This window comes from Cydia strobilella, chromosome Z (genome assembly GCF_947568885.1).
Source record: "Cydia strobilella chromosome Z, ilCydStro3.1, whole genome shotgun sequence".
NCBI lineage: Eukaryota > Metazoa > Arthropoda > Insecta > Lepidoptera > Tortricidae > Cydia > Cydia strobilella.
In genome coordinates, this window is record NC_086068.1 from 28,956,714 (window position 1) to 28,977,048 (window position 20,335).

General features: G+C 37.2%; 1 protein-coding gene across 1 annotated transcript; it reads left to right on the plus strand.

Moving 5' to 3' along the window:
* The first annotated feature begins 101 nt into the window (after positions 1 to 101).
* Positions 102 to 19,332, plus strand: LOC134754447 (uncharacterized). The gene is made up of 5 exons (XM_063690778.1): positions 102 to 182; positions 1,155 to 1,270; positions 6,011 to 6,115; positions 15,521 to 15,588; positions 19,190 to 19,332. Exons 1-5 carry the CDS (start codon positions 141 to 143, stop codon positions 19,321 to 19,323), a joined length of 465 nt encoding a protein of 154 aa, XP_063546848.1. The 5' UTR covers positions 102 to 140; the 3' UTR covers positions 19,324 to 19,332.
* Positions 19,333 to 20,335: the final 1,003 nt, after the last annotated feature.

The window sequence follows — 20,335 nt, forward strand, 5'->3', positions numbered from 1 at the left end:
GAGGTTTTTTTTTTTAAGTAGTGACGATACGAGTATACTGGATCGTTGCTTATAAATAAATTCACTTTAGAGGTTACTATAGTTACATATCACATGGTGTATGGACCAAATTCAAAGTAACCGCTGCAGGGGAGGACCAGATGTGCTTCACACAATTAGGACACCCTTCCCAAGCACCTTCAGTAAAGTTATATTTTGAAACTTATTGATTTGGGATAAATTCAAAATTTAGTATCTATGTACTGACTGTATGTACTTAGGTATAGTATATCTCGATATTCAAAACCCTATTTTAACACTTGTTTCATTCAAAATCTTTGTACTGTATGTACTTATAGTTAGGTTTGGGCCTTTGGGTTGCTTACCGTGGTTCTAGAATCCAAGGAGTCGTCATATGTTAAAATATATTTTTTTTGTAAGTCAGTGTAAAAATAAAATGTAATATTATGTCATGATTTATAATGTTAAATGGTTAATAAATACACACAAAGTAAACTAACGTTCAAGCGTATGCTGCGCAAGCATTTGTCTGAAAGATGTAAGTAATGTTTCACAGTAGGTACATGTATAAGTATATATGTAGATATGTATGTAAGTGTATCATACAAAGTATATGTGTAGTTTATGATTTAAATATAATAGGTATACTATAATTAGTATTTAATTTGTAAATAGTAGGTAGTGATATCGTTTAATTATTTTCAAATACAGTACAAAGCCTGCACCAACAAACGTCTCTTTTTGGCCCAGTGGTTGACTGGTAGAGAATGCCTTAAGGCATTAAGTCCACCATTTGTACTTATTTTATGTGCAATAAAGTATAAATAAATAAATAAAAAAATAAAAAATATTGTGAACCAAAAGTCGAATGATGACATATCTATTAAAAAGTAACCGTCCCTACCCTTAATTAATACCGCTATCTTTTGCTGCATAATGTTCTATGCTCACGTAGAATATATAACCACCAACATACACATACACATCCACGCGTACGAGGTCACGGGCTGTAGCTAGTATAATATATTGGCACCTCGTTACAAGTAGGTAGAGGGTAGAGTAGGTAGTTGTCCCGGTATTGTAGGACCGGGGCGCGGAAGTTGTTATTACTGTTATGTTATGAACGATGTTCGGCCATGTGGGTGTTTCAGGAGGCGAGCGGCGGCGGCGCCGCTGGGGCGCTCCGCGGGTCCCGCTGCTTCGTGCAACAACTCCTACGGGAACTAATTGCTTCCTTGCCATTGCTCCCTTCACACGATAATAATATAAAGTAAGGCTAAACTTCTCGTTATGCTGCTTATCTAAATAGCAAAATAAATTGTAATTTAGACACGAGGAAGCACGCGTGCGTAGAAAACTGTACTCTAAGAAGGGTCTATGTGAATTATTATTAAATTGAACTCCATTTCAAAGGATTATGTGTTATATGAAGCTGTAAATCATTACCTAATCAATATAATTTAATAATTTCATTGCCCACATCAACAAATGTGCAAAAAAATAAAAGGTTTAATTTCAACTTAACACCATTAAAATATATAAATTAGAAAATCATTCCAATGTATTTTGTCACAGATATTGTTTAATACCTATCTTAAGATTTGGCCAAACTTCCCTAACTGACCGAGCGTTAGCGGAGGTCTCCGTTTCTGATTCGGATAAGAAAAATGCTTACGTATTATCGGATGTTCTCCTCTACAGGTCGCAATTCTCAACCGTTTCTCGTGAAATTTGGTGAGCAGGTTCGATGATTGAGTTTGTTTGTCTCAATGTTTTTTTGTCGATTTAGTTTTTGATTTTTTTTCCAAATGGCGCATTCAGTTAGGCTCGCGAGATCTACAGCTCGTAGAACCACTAATTAGAGCGTCGGTTTTTGGTGTAGAAGTCTTCTAGAAATCGATGTTGGCTCATGTCTCCTCGGACATGGGTATATTTGGTATCAGTGCATTCAGTGTGATGTCCTGAACACAAATATATGGGATGACAAGCGCCAAAGTGGTCCACCCCCACCACGGTATGGTAGTGACAAAGGCTATAAAAATTTAGTTTTTACTATAGCAATATATGGGTACCAAATGAAAGCTAGTGAAAAGACCATTTAAAAAATATATGTAAACAGTCAGGTTTTTTATTTGTTTTAATAATAGTTGCAGTTCAATGTAACAGAAAATTATACTGTTATTCAACTCGATGTACTTTTTTTTATTTTTGGATATATCTGGTTAATTATTTTTTAACATTATATAGAGGATATTCACAGTCACTTGGTATGTATTTTAGATGGATCCATTCAGTCATTTTCAATTTAGAGCAGTTCAAAGTCAACTTAGATTGTGAAAATTTTGAACGTTTTCTAATGATTTGTTAGACGAAGTAGTGAAAATGTTACAGTATGTTATATACAGGGTGACCTTAGCCATTGGACAAACGTGGTATTAATCATTGGCAGTGTTTTTGACAACTTGTTCGAAAATGTGCGGCAATGATGACATTTGTCAAAAGTCAGAAGCTTATATGGTATAATGTCAAATGTTAATTAACAATAAATAAAGCCTTACAGTAAAAAATTAAACTACAATTAACTAAACTAAAACTACTATAAAACTAAAAATCTAAATCTAAAATGGGCCCCCGTGGCATGGTGCCGAGGATGCTGGCAGCATTTCCTCGCTGGATCGCTATGCTCAAGCGTTGGGCGAGGAAGCTGCCAGCTCTCTTATCCCCAGTCCCATCCACCAGCCGTTTCGCCAATTGCCGGTATAGGCCCTGTGCTGCGGGGCCCCACGGACCAAGAGTCTCAACTCCAAATGCAAAAAAGTTGTAGTTGGTGTCGAGACTCCCATATTTGCGCTTTATGAGGGCTTCGGCCGCCTCCGCTGCCGCGCCGGCTTTGTATGTAGTACCGTGGAAGTGGGACGGCGCGAGCGTGTCAACACAAGTTGCGTCCCACTCGAGTACACGCCCCATCTTCCACGGAATCAAAGACATCCCGTCTGGTCTCTTGCCATCGTCTCTGGCTATACCGGCAGGCTCCAGTATAGCTGGAACGTTGACGTTGGCAAGTGACCGACGGATTATGTCATTAAGTGCAGCGTGGCGCGAAAGGCGACCCGCGCTACGTTGGCAAGCAAGCCGTGGTGCCCCAGCTGGTCCACCTCAATTCCACAGGAGCATTTGTGCGATGCGCAGATTGGGGCCCCTAAGAGTTGCCATTGCCAATCGGAGTGTTTCGGAGTCTAGATGGGTACCAATATTGGGTGACGGGGTAGGCGTTCAGCCAGTGGCCAGCCTCTCTGCAGCCGACAGCCGACAGCCAACAGCCAACAGCCGGGCTCGTTCAGCTCCTGCTCCTGCTCCTGCTGTTTAGGAGGGAGGTATAAGTTAAATAAAATTGTTTAAAACATCGTCCCACCCCACCCCCTTTGTGAACATGGGTTGTGTGGGATGTTTTGCCCCGGGCAGGTAGACAGCCAGGCATTTCTAGCGTCATCCAAGCCTGAGATCTCGTAGTTTGTGGGCGGAGCCCTTATGATTTTACCTACGAGGCCAGCAGAGCCTGCCTCGGAGGGCCTGGCTCGGGCTGGGGTCGCGCCAGCTCCTCGTCTTGGGCGGCTCTGACAGCTTCTTTTAACTCTGTGTATTCTCGGGCAGCTAAAATGGTGCTGAGACGGCGGTTCCTCAAACCGTCCGTGAATTTCTTTATAGCTAAAGACTCTTTGATCGGTCTAAGGATATCGCGCGCTTCGGGTTTCCCGTCGGCTTGCGCTATCGTTAGGCCAATGAACAACTCCTCTATTTTATCACCATATTGAGTAATAGACATATCGCGCTGTGTTATGGTATTTAATTGTTGACACTAATTCGATGACTGTTTCATAACTCGATTTAAGTTTTAGTTGTGCAATCTTATTAATTCGTGTTTTAAGGACAAATGAAATTAGTATTTTTTTCTCGCTACTTTCGTTCAATATTCTGTCTAATATTTCGATACCGGAGATCATTCTTTCCACGGCCTCCTCCTTGCTGTCCAAAATAGGTGTTAAGCTGTTCGCTTCTTTTATTTCGAATTTTTTCTCCATTTTCCAACCAATTGGTTTTTTGGTTACACACTCGGATACTTTGTATTGTAAGATTTTTCTATAAGCCTTATCTATTTTTTCACACAACAATTTTAAAATATAACACTCCTCTGACTCAGATAGATCATCTAAATTAACAGAATTGATTAAAGATCGATAGTCCTCATATATCAACTGTGCATAGTCATTTTTTTCCTGACCGGGTTTTAGTTGCCTTATAGCCTCGCCTAATTTCCGTAGGTATACGCGTATATTTTCTAACTTATTATACATAGTCTGTAATTCTAAATCCATACCCTTAACATCTCCGACGCTTTCCACTTCCGACACTTTTCACTTCCGACACTTTTCACTTCACACTATATGTAAAACGTCGCGCTTTTCATCCTCTGCTTATGCGCCTTCCTCCTCGTCCTTGGCCGGAACTGCCTTCCTCGTGGACAGCCTTGCTTGCACACGTGCCCAAACTTCTCTTCTGACTTCTTTGTGTATGTATTTTTGCTGTGCCTTCTTGAAGAACTTGTACAGGACGCAGCAACAGATGCAGGCGAGTACGACGAGAAGAACGCTTACAAGGATGTTATTGACTATTGTGTGATGCTCGCTCCTGTATGTCGCATCATTCGATCCAACCGCATTCTGGGTGATAACAACTTCCTTCTCCTCCTGTTTACTGTATCCTTGTCCCATCACTCCTGAGTTACTGTGTTTCTCCTACACGAAAATTGTACGGGCAATTGTACTGTATTAATCGTCCGTAGTACCTATTGTCGCTTACGCAGTCCATATCATAATAATCACGCTCACACCGAGACGGCGAAAACGCTGACACTAAACATCGTGCGGCCCGGCGGAGCCCGCGCTCTAGGTCACGGTCGCCATGTGGTAAGTATGGGACTCGGAGGAGAAGTGAAACACACGTGTTTGCTCGTGAACGTCTATAATGTAACTAAACCAACGTACATCGACAACTTATATCTAAGTATATCTTATATTACTATGCACAACTCACTGTGGACAGACGATAGAATTGCGGGCAGTGAAACACTCAAAATTTTACGCACTCCGAGCCCGCCGTATCGGATGGGCAGGGATGCTTGGAGCCAGGATTGTTCGGTGAGCTTTAAATTTAGTATAATTTCCAGGTGTGTTTAAACTAAGGAGTCGATAGGCGTCAGCAAATTTTGATGTTTCCAGAAGGGGCTGCACCGAAGTATGTATGTTAATTAATGAAGCTTATTAATGTCATAAATAAAAAAAGATAATCAATACGGTCGAAGAAGGTTTCATACTATTTATTACCTCAGGAGCTATTAACACATACAGGCTGCTCCAAAGTAAAAAAATGGTAATTTGTTAATTTCTTCGTAACTGTTACACCGGTTGTTATGATACTAAATACCCTAATGCATATGTACATTTCGGCTTTGTCCAATGGCTAAGGACTCCATGTATTTGTGATCTACCCACATAGCCCTTTCATTTGGTACCCCACAAGGTATGATTAAAAAAAAGTAAAAAACTGTACACCGACTTTATGACGTCACAGCAACTTTCGCGCTTGTCATCTCATATATTTGTGTTCAGGACATCACACTGAATGTACTGATACCAAATATAACCATGTCTGCGACGACATGAGCGAAAAGTAACCTAAATTCTTTTCCGCCAAGATACTATAATAATTAATATATGTCACTACCACCACTAATAGTACTATAAGAATCACAAAAATAAAATCCCCCTTATGTTTGGAAATAAATATGATAAAAAGAATGTACCTAACTAAAGTGAACCCTAGAAAACAAGTAGGTACGTGTATTCAACTGAGCATTGCGTTAGATTTCAGCGGTTTTTTAGATTATTATTATAGAAAAAAGATAACTAAAATCGAAATACAAATATACAAAATATACCAACTTTTTTTTTAGCAAACCTAAGACCGACAGATCTGTGAAAAAGAACAGGCATATATCTGGCACCCGTTCGCTGAGTTCACCTCCCTCACGCCGCAGCCTCTCCGTGCAAACACCCAAGTAAGCTACTCTCAGATTTAGGAGGATGTGCGCAGGCACCTCTTCGTACTAAAATACTTATTTTCAGTTTTTGGAGTATTTAGGGAACTTTTTCATATTATTGTCAAGTTTGATTATTATTAGTACTAGCGGTTACGGCGATATTTGCATCGAAAGCTGCACTTGATGCAGAAAGCAAGCCGCTTTGCCCAGTGATACTAGGGACCAATCTAAATGATTTCATCCGAGGAAACACAAATTTCATCCATTAGAATTCAAGATGGCGAACCTTTTCCAAAATGGCGGCTGCAAAATTAAAAAAAACTGTAGACACAAAACGGGTACCCCGATACGCTCTTTCTCCACACAGGACGATTTTGTGCTGTTCCGGCGTCAATATTTGTAATTTTCAGGTCATTTTAGACCGTTGTCAGCCAAGTAGCAGGGCGTCTTCCACGGTCCCGTTTCGTCGTTGGTAGTTCCAATGCCACTCGTACCATGTGATCTGAAGACCGCCTGAGTACGTGATCGTATCAGCGTAGTCGCTTTTCCTTCAGCTTTTCTTCAATAGGAGCGATTTTAAAACTGCCTCTCACGTATTCGTTACGGATCCTATCCCTCCGGGTGACGCATCTCTGTTATATGCAGTTTTTGAACGTGTTGTTTTGTTGATGCCCAGCATTCGGTTCCATAAAGTATGGCGGGTCGCACTGCGGTTTTATATATAGCACAATCGGATTAAGTTTCACCTCGAAGTCCTTTCAAAGAGATGAAATTTGGTATGTATGTTAATTAAAGGTCTCTTTTTCATGTCCACACTATTTGACATTTGGGGACCTCGAGGAATCGCAGCCATCTTGGAAATTGTGTACCATCCTGGAGAAATTTGCGTTTTACTCTAAATATACGTTCTCTATGAAAATATGGTGTAAGGCAACATTAAAGCTTATTAAATTATACACAAAAAAGTCCTAGATAACTTTGCGGAAAAAATACATCTTGTTATAGAAAATAATAGCTGAATCCAGATTTAGCGCTTATACCCTTTCAGGGGATATTCTCTTAATATGAAACTTGGAGGAATATGAATTCCACTTTTGTCTATACATTTGTACACGTTCTACTCCAATATCAACATTTTACTCGACTGCGACTTAAACAGAAAGTAGGGTTATGGGTTTAAATACTGAAAATCAGTACACCCTGGACGGATTTTAAAAAATGACATATCGGTAGATTCCTCTTGCCCTACACAACCTGTTTACACCTGTTTTATTAAAGAAAAATTAATACAGCCGCCTTAAATAGCCGCCGAATAGTAAATCATATTTTTACTTCTAGCGCCTAAACTATTGAGTGGATTTCAATAAAATAGACATCAGTAGATCCATAATGGGTACACGAGTGCTATGCAATATAAATTAACTAAAATAAATGGAGGCAAAATGTGTAAAACTTAAAAATGTGACTACAAAAATAGATTTTAGATCTTAAATGGGGCTTAAACAATAGTGACAGTAATGAAATTTGACACCTACAATTTCAGGGATCCCTGTTTGCGTGTCATAAAATTGGAGCTTCGGGGACCACGGGGATCAAACGCCATCTTGAAAAGTATAAGTCTTTTTTGGTTTTTCCATTTTTCTCGGAATATATGGGTTTAATGTGAATACTATGTATGGCGAAACGAAAGCTTATTAAATTCCACACTAAAAAGTTATACACCATGTCCCAAAACGAAGCCTTTTTCTAGAACTAGGGCTTACAAGTTACAAGGGAAGCTTACAAGTTTCCACACATTTTGTTTTCGTGGTTGGGTAGATAATGTTTTTGTGTTCCAAAAATTGGTAAAAAAATTATACATGTATTTTTTTCTGACCCGTCTTAAAATAAAATTTTAATAGGAAATGATAAGTATAACCTTTTGACTTCTGATATAGATACCTAGTCGGATACTTATAAATTGCAGCTCAACTGAGAGAAAAAATGTCTAGACCAAGAAGTACCTACAATATATTGACTTGATAGTACAATATAAAGTGCGTAAAGTGTTAATTACCGCACTAGTGCGGTAAAGTAGCACTATATGAAAGCATAATTTTCTTGCCGGATCATTTTAGGCATGTTCCAACCTTCTACTTATTAAAAGCTGTATGATTATAGCCTTAGTCAAAATGTACCCAAGTCGTTAACTTTCGTACTGTCAACAGGAAAGATGCCAGTTTTCCCTAACGTTTTTGACCTTTGTAGAAAAATAACACACAATAATAACATTAACACACACACAATCTGAACAGAAAGGCCAATCGAGTGTTGGAACTATTTGACTGGTGGTTCAGCTGTAACTACCTAAAGGTGAACCCCAGTAAAACTTGCGCAATGCTCTTGAGGTCTACAGTCAGGCAAAGGGACCATTTGAATTTGTCGTTCTGTGGCGATAAGATAGAAAACGTAAGCAGTGTAAAGTTTCTCGGTACTTACATAGACGATTTACTCACGTGGAAAAACGAACTGGTAAGCATAGTTAACTCCATTAGCTCGGCTTGCTATATCTTGCGAAGTTTACGGAACATAGTGGAGCAAAGATACCTCAAGATGATATATCATGCACTGGTGGAATCAAAACTTCGTTATAGTGTCAAGTGCTGGGGGAACAGCTGTGAGTATAATATGAATAAAGCCTTTGTTATCCAAAAGCGAGCCATGAGGACTATAGTGCGTATTCCACAAACTGAGTCCTGCAAGGAATACTTCATAAACCTTAAATTACTAACTGTCCCGTGTCTGTACATCCTTCTGCTCCTCACTGACCTGGTCAAAAGTCTAAAGGAGTACGAGACTAATGAAGAGAGGGAGATACGTGTAAGTACTAGAAGGAAATACCTACACTGTAAACTGCAACCTAAACTTAATATAGTCACTCATTGCGCAGAATTTCAGAGTGTGCAGCTCTACAACAAGCTTCTCAGTGAGTGGAGGAACATCGATAGCCTTGTCATCTTTAAAAATAAATTAAAAACACTGCTGCTGAAAGAGTGCTTCTATTCTATAGAGGAGTTCACGACCTACTTTAGTGATTTGTCTACGCAATGTTGGTAGTAATTAATTTAGATTAATTTAGGTAAATACGTCTGATATTGTTCTGCATGTTAGATTGTATAATTCTTAGATTTAAGGACCTAGATTTAAGGAACTTAGCATGTAATTATATTCAAATACAATTATATTGTTCATGAATAAATAAATACAAATAAAAAAAACAAAGGCAGATTTAAAATTCAGTAACTAAATTTAAATCACTGACATTGATAACATTTATTTTTATTTATTTGTTGAGACACCCCCCCCGGTGAGATTTTTTCGATAGCGACTGTATGAGAATTGTAAGGGGGAAATTCAAAGGGCTAGTTTCTATGAGCGTGGGAACCCCACTACAAGGATCACAAGTCAAACTGCACGCGGTGCGCTATTTTAGCAAACGGAACTTCACTGAGAGCCCGGTCTACCTAGTGTTCCAAGCATTTCCATTTCTCTCTACCTTATTGTTGCTTGGCCTATTATACCTACCTACATCCATTATGTCTTACAAGCGCTCATTTTAACGTTTATGATTTTCCTTGATAATATATATTTTTAATATTTTATGTCTCACCTACGTACGTGCACCTCACTCTATAAGAAGGTGAGGTTCACGTGGCTGTGAACAAGTAGGTATGTTTTAAAGTATGCCCCAAGGCATGCAAGCGGCAGCTTTCATTCTTAAAAAGCATCGCTTCTAACTAGGCATATGGCGGCTCTCAGTCCGGACAAGTGGCGGCCTCGTTGAGTGCTTTCAAAGAATTGTGAGCTGGTTGCATCTTTAAAGCGAGCTTTTGCTAATGCTAATGTCATTTATGAAATACATGCACATTTCTTGTATAATTAAGCTTTTGAGTTAAATAAAGAAAAGTACAATAAATTTACGAATAGTTAATAAAATACTAATGTAGGAAAAGCTTAGCTTCTGTCTATCAATATGAAATTAAATTTGCTGTTTACTAAACTGGCTTGCTTACGTGTGACCTACTTTCTGTATGCCATATATGTAGATAATTAATTGAAGTTATCTACATACGAGAAGAGCCCACTTTGTCGACATGGGGTTATTAACTGAAATAAATATCATATACGAAGGAAAAAATGACCAAAGCCTCCAGTGTCCAGAGCTGGACACTGGAGGCTTTGGTCATTTTTTCCTTCGTATATGATATTTATTTCAGTTTATAGTTTAAATAGTAGTGTGTCTACTTGAAAAACCACAAATTAAAATATTTTCATAGAAAATAATTTAATTTGTTCTTAGAGTATGGGGTTATTAGTATTAGTTCCTAAAACTACATAACGTAATTTATTAATTAATTTATTGAAATATAATTCTACAGCTTTACAGCGAAGGGGCGCCATTGCGCTGTAAAATTAAGTAATTAAAGCTATAGGTGATAAAGTTATAGGATAAATATCACAATAATTAATAAGCTACCTATGTTGATTTACAAAAAGGTAAAAAATCTTAAAAAAGTTTATAATTTTTGTCGGCAAAAAAGTCGCAGTCTGGTGCAAAAGTTAAAAAATTGTTGAGGAGTGTCCGAGAGCGGAAGATTGCACAGTCTTTTATGTTGCCTCTGTTTTGACCACCATTGTTTTATGGCATAACTTCATGCTTTTATTCATTCTAAAGCGAACAGTCAAATTTCCAGTTGCAAATATTGTAAAATATGGGGTTATTAACTGAAATAAATATCATATACGAAGGAAAAAATTACCAAAGCCTCCAGTGTCCAGCTCTGGACACTGGAGGCTTTGGTCATTTTTTCCTTCGTATATGATATTTATTTCAGTTTATAGTTTAAATAGTAGTGTGTCTACTTGAAAAACCACAAATTAAAATATTTTCATAGAAAATAATTTAATTTGTTCTTAGAGTATGGGGTTATTAGTATTAGTTCCTACAACTACATAACGTAATTTATTAATTAATTTATTGAAATATAATTCTACAGCTTTACAGCGAAGGGGCGCCATTGCGCTGTAAAATTAAGTAATTAAAGCTATAGGTGATAAAGTTATAGGATAAATATCACAATAATTAATAAGCTACCTATGTTGATTTACAAAAAGGTAAAAAATCTTAAAAAAGTTTATAATTTTTGTCGGCAAAAAAGTCGCAGTCTGGTGCAAAAGTTAAAAAATTGTTGAGGAGTGTCCGAGAGCGGAAGATTGCACAGTCTTTTATGTTGCCTCTGTTTTGACCACCATTGTTTTATGGCATAACTTCATGCTTTTATTCATTCTAAAGCGAACAGTCAAATTTCCAGTTGCAAATATTGTAAAATATTCATGTTAGAATTTTTCAAAACTAAGGTCAATGACCTCGGGAAAACTTATTTATATTTATATTTTCCTGGCCTATTAGGTGACACCAAAGTTTGCGAGGGAGGTCAAACGAAACCCTTTTGGTTTAATAATAAGTTCTAGGTACTGGGAGTTCAGTGAAGACTTGCAAAACTTAGCGTCAAAAAAGCTAAGGTCAATATGGGTGTGACATACTTTTGTAAAAGTTTACTTTGAACACATAAATCAATATCGTAAAGTTGGATTTCGAACTGTGCCCTAAGGTGCAATATGGTATGGTTCAACTTTAGCTGAAATCAATGTGTTTATGTTCTGTTGGCATTATTTTGGGGTTCTTCGGGGAGCCCTAAAGTGGTTTTGAAATAAAATAAAGACATACTAAATTAAACAGTATACTGAATTCTTCTACAAGAAATCTTGGGGTAACAATATATTTATTAGCTAGCTCAGTCTTAAATAAACTATGTACGTATGAAATATAGAGCACAGGGGGTGAGTTGGTGTTTCAAGGAACTGGAAGACCGGTAAACTATAGGTAAAAATAATAATAATTATGGATTAACTATTGGGCGCCTTAATAAAGATAAAAGGGAACACTCCAACCTCAACGTCAAGACCGCACTCCTTCGCCGACGCCAGGCCTCGAACCAGCACCGGGGAACAGTCCGGATCTGTTTCCCCCAAGTCCGCTCTCAGCTGCCGACAGCCTCAGGTTGGGCTTGAGACAAAGCGACCAGGTGAGGAAGTAGGAACATTGTGTAATACTAGCCAAAACGCTTGGCCCTACCAACCGCGTAGGGTAGAAAGTAGTAGTCGTGAAACCATGAAATTTACAAAATAAATACGCAACGGAACGGAATTTCCGCAGAGTAATGTAGAATTCCAAACTGCGCAACGGAGTTTGGCTTACCCGGGGCAGACAATGGGCCATCAGAGCATAGGTACAAGCTTGCATAATTTCCATGCCACCGGGGCTCACTCTCGACAAAACGTTTTACATCCGATAACTGAAATAAATATAAAAATAATCAGCACTGCACTAATCTCACACGAAATGAGGAAGAAAATAGGTAAAAATATGGCCTCATAGGGCACTGAGGAAAGCAATCATCCTCCTATTGCGTTTTCGAAATCTCTTAAAATGACAACTGATAGATCAAACTACAGATACTCCCCCGCTGCGTTTCGTTGCGCGTATTACAATGTAGATGCAGCTTTCAAAACTGCTCCGTAAAATAAAATATTAATAATAAATTCCAAAAAGGAAGAAGAACAGTAATAAAACATTTAATTAGGTTTTGATTTTTGTAAATTAATAAATGAAAACCTTTTGTTTAAGAAAAAGCAGATAGCGAGGTATCTCACGCCCTCTGTCGATCCCTGCAGCAACTAACGAGCCTATGACAACGAATCGATTCAACATCCCTGCCTCCCACTAGATGGCCTGGATATAAAAAAAAAGAAATAAGTTACATTCTTAATTAAGCAAAATACCTAAAGGGTTTAAAAAATATTGTTACAGTTCGTTTGATGATTTAAAGATGGTATTTAAGGTCTTTAATGAAAGTAGACTCGATCAGGGTCACACTTCCCCAGCAAAATGAGGTATGTGTGATTACTTTGTTAGTGCACGCTAAACAACAATTTTCAATAATAAAACGCAATAACCATGATACTAAACGATGATAATTTATAAATTTTGATCTATACTATACAAGGTGACCTTAGCCATTGGACAAACCCTGAAATCCCACGTATGGTAACGTCTCAGGAATGCTCTAACGTTAATATTTTTTTAATTAGAACAATAGATAAAAAAATAAATTTTCAAACAAAAATTAATTCCAATGATCGACAACAAAAAGAAATATATACTGTATTAATCATTGGCAGTGGTTTTGACAATTTGTTCGAAAATGTGCAGCAATGAAGAATCTTATTTCATTTCATTTCATTTATTTATTGCATTCCATATGTTATTACAGATGATATCATAAACTAAATTGTCACAACATGGACCCTGAATAGGGATAGCAAGTTTACCTTAATAGCTAAATACTTAAAATTACATTATAAAATATATTACCTATTGCTTAATATCTAAATTTACCACGCATACTTTCAAAATAATTTAAATACATTTCAAGTCATTAGCTTTGCAATCACAGTAAATAGTAATTAAAAATACCTATACTGATAATAACATGATACGAATTAAAAGTTCTATATTAAAATAAGCAGTAATGTCAATAAAAAATAACAATAATCGAATTTTAAATTGTTGTGAGTCATACTAACGCTGAACTATCATAATAACTGGCGTGTAATTTAGCATAATAATAATGTCAATTCTTTAAATCATTCCATTACCTCAAGACAATAAAGTTATTTTTAGTAAAGTAGAAATTAATACTTATTCGTTATCAGATGTCATAAATTCCTGATATGAATAAAATGATTTATCAATTAACCATGATTTCAGTTTGTTTCGAAATATATTATACGTTTCAACTTCTTTAATATAGTCTGGGATTTTGTTATATATTTTTATTGACTGGTAATGTGGCCCGTTTTTATATATAGCTAATTTAGGTTCTGGAAGAACTAGTTGTCTATTTCGACGCGCGCTTTTAACGTACTGGAAGTCAGATATATGTTTTCTTACAAATAGTCCAACCTCCAGTATGTAAATACAAGGTAACGCAAGAAGCTTTAGGTTAGTAGTGTGGTCGGCAGCTTTCTGGTTGTCGGATGTTAGCTATAACACGTACGCATTTTTTTTTTGTGCGATAAATAGATCTTCGACGTACGAGTATATCCCCTGAAAGGGTATAAGCGCTAAATCTGGATTCAGCTATTATTTTCTATAACAAGATTTATTTTTTCCGCAAAGATACCTAGGACTTTTTTGTGTAGAATTTAATGAGCTTTAATGTTGCCTTACACCATATTTTCATAGAGAACGTATATTTAGAGTAAAACGCAAATTTCTCCATGATGGTACACATTTTGCAAGATGGCTGCGATTCCTCAAGGTCCCCAAATGTCAAATAGTGTGGACATGAAAAAGAGACCTTTAATTAACATACATACCAAATTTCATAACTTTGGAAGGATTTCGAAGTTATACTTAATCCGATTGTGCTAACACTTCATAACGCTGTGGCGCTTTCCTAGCCGGCGAATTACGGTTATAAGACTTATTAGATGAAGATGATACATACGAGTAATATAGGTACATACCGGTGAGATAAAAAATAAGGTAGCTACTTTAATTAATAATTCCACGCAGACGAAGTCGCGGGGAAGAGCTATAAGTCATTGATGATACAAAAATATATTGTTTTCGATTTCTGATACGGGGCAAGTGTAACATACAGTCACACTTGCCTCAAGTGAGATAGACACACTTTCCCAGTCACTCATTGTATGCTACGTGTAAAATGACGAATAATCTCAAAATTGCTTGACAACGTCACCTTTAGTAATAAATTACAATTGATAGTTTATTCTATAGTTTATTTACTCATGACAACAGATTATAGCAGTATCAAAATCTCAATTATTTTACGTAATATGAAGGTCAGTTACACTTGCCTCGTAGCTACATGCACTTACCCGTACTGGTGGTCTAGCATGAGTTGCGTTCTCGCTCGCGACTCCATACATCTAGCGCTACTTCAAGTACCTATGGACTGGCGCGCGAGAACGCGACTTATGCTAGACCGCCTGACCTTACTACAACATACTATAAAGAATCTAACTTTGATTGCACCGCTTAAATTATCAATTTGAGCAATTTTTAGGGCCTCAAACTTTATGGTTAACTTTACCACGTCCCGTCGTTACCCTGTAGCACTGTCTTCTTATAAATGTTAGAATAAATATAAGTAGAATTGGCTTATTTAAAAATTGGTAAAAATATATAATTAGATTATTAAATCTATTAATTATTTACTTAAATAGTTTTATACTTAAATAGTATTACTTCAATAGTAGTTTTCCTAATTTATTTAACGTTTAATTTTGTATCAGATCTACGGACTTTCAACACAAGTCTTCATGGTGTGAAACTAGACCCACTAAACATGAAAGTTATAATAGTAAGTCTCGAGATGAAGTATTTTCTATATCAAATATAATTCCCTAATTATATTTGATACCTCAAAACGGATAAAACCGGCCAAGTGCGAGTCGGACTCGCGCACGAAGGGTTCCGTACCATTATCTATAAAAACGGCAAAAAAATCACGTTTAAAAATACATTATCTGTGAAAATTTTAACTGTCTAGCTATCACGGTTCATGAGATAAAGTCTGGTGACAGACGGACAGACAGACAGACAGACAGCGAAGTCTTAGTAATAGTGGTCCCGTTTTTACCCTTTGGGTACGGCACCCTTATAGGATCACTCGTGCCTCTGTTTGTCTGTCTGTCACAGCCTATTTTCTCCGAAACTACTGGACCAATTAAGTTGAAATTTGGTATACATATGTAACTTTTAGTAAGGCAGTTTCAGGTGATAATGTGGACACACTGGACAAAAGCATCAATTTTTTTAAGGTACTTGTTAGGTCCATAGCTTTAAGTTTTTGATAGGAACCAACTCCTCCGTCAGCCATTTTTAATTTTATGTCGGCCATTTTGAAATAAACGTATATCATTAAAATCTCGAGTTCTAAATCGTAAAGTCACAAACTTAGTGTCTAAATATACATATTTGTATGTTTTAGAGTCGAGGTCCCAAAGGATATCAAACAGAACCCTGTTTCTAAGCTTTCGCTGTCCATCCGGCTGTCTGCGTATCAGAAATAGCTACTGTTCAAATTTTCACAGAAGTTGTTTTTCTATTGCTGCTTTATCATACATTCATATAAATAAAAATAAATTAAAAATTAAACAGTGCTCTCATACATGAAACGTAATTTTATGACGTTTTTCTGCCCGCCCATAACAATTTCTAGAACCGTAATATGTAGACACTTGAAATTTCCGCAGATTATGTATTACTATAGCGTCTATAATAACAAGTAATAAAAATATAATAACGTTAATAATTGGATTTTTAACATGACTTAAACCAAATATATAAATTAACACCAATTTTGTATATTCAAGTAATTTAGTAACTGAGATATCGGTAAAATACTTATCTGTTTGAATTCCCTGACCCCAAATATGTACATTTAGACACCAAGTTTGTGATTATTATTATTATTATTTATTTCCAAATATGCAAGTTTACAGTTCTAAACCAAAGCACTTACGTGGATACTACAATAAATCATATTATTAAATTACATTATATTAATTTACATGTCAAACTATAATTTAAATCATTTCTTAAACTACCAATTGTACTCAGTCATATTATTAAATTACATTATAAATAATTCAAATTGTAGATTAAACCTTATTCCTGAAATTATCAAGTTTATATAAATCAATCATATTAAAATTACACATGTATAAATCAAATCAAATTAAAATAAATTGCCCACCTATATTGCTCTACAGTTGCCAAGACACAGCCCAACACGTTTCACGAAAACACCCAGACTATCGTGGAATATATCTGTATCAGCAACCTGCGCGTACAAATTGTTCAGCAGCAAAAGTGCTCTGCGCGTGGGAGCATTACCACCCCGTCGAGTGCGCGCAACGCTCCTCGCGAACGGGTGCGGGCGTCGCCGCGGTTCCACTGCTGCGCCACCTCCGCGCCTCAGAACGGGGACGTGCAGTCCTATCTGCCCTAGCACACTCGGATTGTCAACTCTATTATTTAGAAGCTGACAGTAGTGCACTATGAGCAACAACTTCCTTCTCAATTCCAGTGTCCAATCCGACCATAGCCGTAACAAATAGTGACGGATACATATAGTGGTAGTCCATATTTACGTCTGTATATAAACCTAGCAAATTTGCGCTGTAGTTTCTATACCTATACTTAGGATATATTTTGCTTCGTGGGGATCCCAAACTATAGCGCTAAATTCCAGTCTACTGCGAACGTATGCATTGTAGAGCCTTATGGCAACATTAGGATTAGGAAACTGGTATGCCATCCTCATGATAAATCCGAGTGTTTTGCTCGACTTCAGACATGTGGTAGTTATATGTTGCCGGAAGTTAAGTTCCCTATCAAGCGTTAGTCCAAGGTCACGAATTTCTGTGACGCGCTCCAACGGGATACCATGCAGAGTGTATGGTGCATTTATCGGCTTGCGGATTCGGTTAAAGGTGATTGTTTTACATTTGGAGACATTAAAATGTAATTTATTAACTTCACTCCATTTAGCCACCGCATCTATATCCCGCTGCAGCGCCCTACAGTCGCTTATTTCGCCGACACCCAGGAAGAGTTTGAGGTCGTCTGCAAACAATAAACACTTTGCAGTGGTTACAACTTCCGGCAAGTCATTTATCATGATTATGAATTGTGTCGGACCTAGGGTGCTTCCTTGGCTCACTCCAGATCGGGTGAAATACGCCTTTGACTCGCATCCAGCAACCTTGACCACCTGACACCGATCCCTTAAGTAGTTTGCGAAGAATTTAAGAAGCTTTGGCGAGAAACCTAGTGAAGCACACTTCTGCATGAGGATGTCGTTATCGACAAGGTCAAACGCCTTCTTAAAATTAAAATACGCGGCGTCAACCTGGTGGCCCGCGTCCATTTCTGCGGCGACATAGTCGACAAAAACTGTGTGGTTGGTGGTGGTATAAGTGACTTTATAACTCGAGATATTAATAATTAACTATAATTCAAAAAGGCCGCCATAAAATTAAATATGGCCGACATAGGAGTTGGTTCCTATCAAAAACTTAAAGCTAACTTAAAGGAAAAACTCAAAAACTTAAAAGACCTAACAAAGTGCCTGAAAAAATATTTGGTGCTTTTGTCCAGCGTGTCCATATTTACGGCAATTTGTTCGAGCACTCTGCCCACTATTTGTGACCCAAAGACGGACATGTAACGTAAACAACTGAATTTTAAACATGGGGCCACTTTTGGGGGTAAATGAGAAAATTAAAAAATAAACTTTTTCAAACTATATTGTGTTACATAATTTTGTCATAAATATAACCTATTTTCTACTAAAAATTTGTGTTACCAAAGATAGTGGATACAGTCTAAGGAAAAAACGTGCCTCGAAAATCAAGAAAGTTTTTATCTCAAACAGATGGCGCCACTACCTTTGGCCTACTCTCGAATAGATGGCGTTGACGGTTTCGTTTGTTATTTAACAATTTTAACGCAAATCAGTGAAAGAACATGGGTCAAAATCATATAAAAATAATTAATGCGAATAAAAAAAATCATTTGTCCATATATAAATACATTTTATGGTATTTTTATACATCTTTATTTTTAGTTCTAATCTTGTGTCGATAGATGGCAGTGAATTTACTGTGGCTACAAAATTTACTATGACCGTACCGCTCTATCCTATTATATCCTCTTTGGTGTTACTATAACTGTTATACATTTATCTACATAAACGAATTTGTTTAAAAATGTGTTTTTGGGCAAAGAGGAGACAAATTTGGCTAATTTGACGGTATCACATAAGGGTGTCTAGGATAGTTTATGAACAAAAGTTTTGGAAAATGTACTGGTAGGAGTGGTAGGTACGTGTGTGTAATGTAATGTAATGATGTGTATCGGGTTAATGGAGTGGTACGAGTATTTATTGGATGTAGAAGGCAAGGGCGGCGTGGAACCAGGCTGGGCGGGCGGCGCGCGAGCTCTGCGCGACGCGCACGTACGGCTCGTGCTGCGGCAGCTGCGGCACGTCGAGCGGCTTAACCGCGCGCTCGACCGCCGCGCCTGCTAACACAAATTTGAATAGGTATTTTTTTTTGTTTTATAAAAATGTATTATGCCTTAATAGAGCATATTTTTTGTTTTACTGTAAATGTATAGGTACCTAAATTGTGACACAGTTACGTCTGTTTGTAGCTAAAAATTCCTCAGTTTTACTACCTACGTGTTTTACTCATATACTGACAATTTTTTTACAGTATATTTAGAATATTTAATTCACGACCGACCTACAATTGTCCATACAATTAATTGTTATAATCATAACGCAAATTCAAACTTCGCCTTGCAAGAGAAAGAAATTAAAGAACTAATACAAAAAAATTATAAATATTTGTTTTTGACTTTGGTCGTGGTGGTAGAAGATATGTTATGTTTACTGGGTTTGGTGTAAAGTTTTAATGCCAAGTAGGTACTAGCCTTGAATAAATAGAAGAAAAATGTATCGTATTTTTGTGGGACAGGATTCCAACGTTCTGCATCGGCCGGCATTACCGAACCATCCGTCAACCGTGCAGCGTGCAGCTGAAGACGGACTTCCAATCCTGAGCCACGTCTTTCCACATATATTTTTTTTTTTTGGATTTATGGTCTTGATCTAGTACATAAATTTAATTATGTGTTTGTAGCATTTACTAACTTTTTTATTCTTGTTTACTATGAAAATGAAAAATAATTTATTTGGTTTACAAAGTACATTTCAATAGCAATAAGGTTGGAACCCTCTCTTAAGTATAAAATATACTTGTGGCAGAAGACCCCGGTGTGTGTGAAACATACACACATGTGTGTGTGCGTGCAGGCGTGCGTGCGTGCGTGCGTGCTTGCGTGTGTGTGTGTGCTTGGTTGTATATTCTCAATAATTTTTTTTTCAATTTCATTTTTTTTTATTGTAGACACAAAAATATTTTCACACCAATTCGAAAAGGGGGTTTTTCTTCCCTGCTAGGAGGGATCAAAGTGGCACTTTTCTTCCCTGCTAGGCGGGATCAAAGTGGCACTTTTCTTCCCTGCTAGGAGGGATC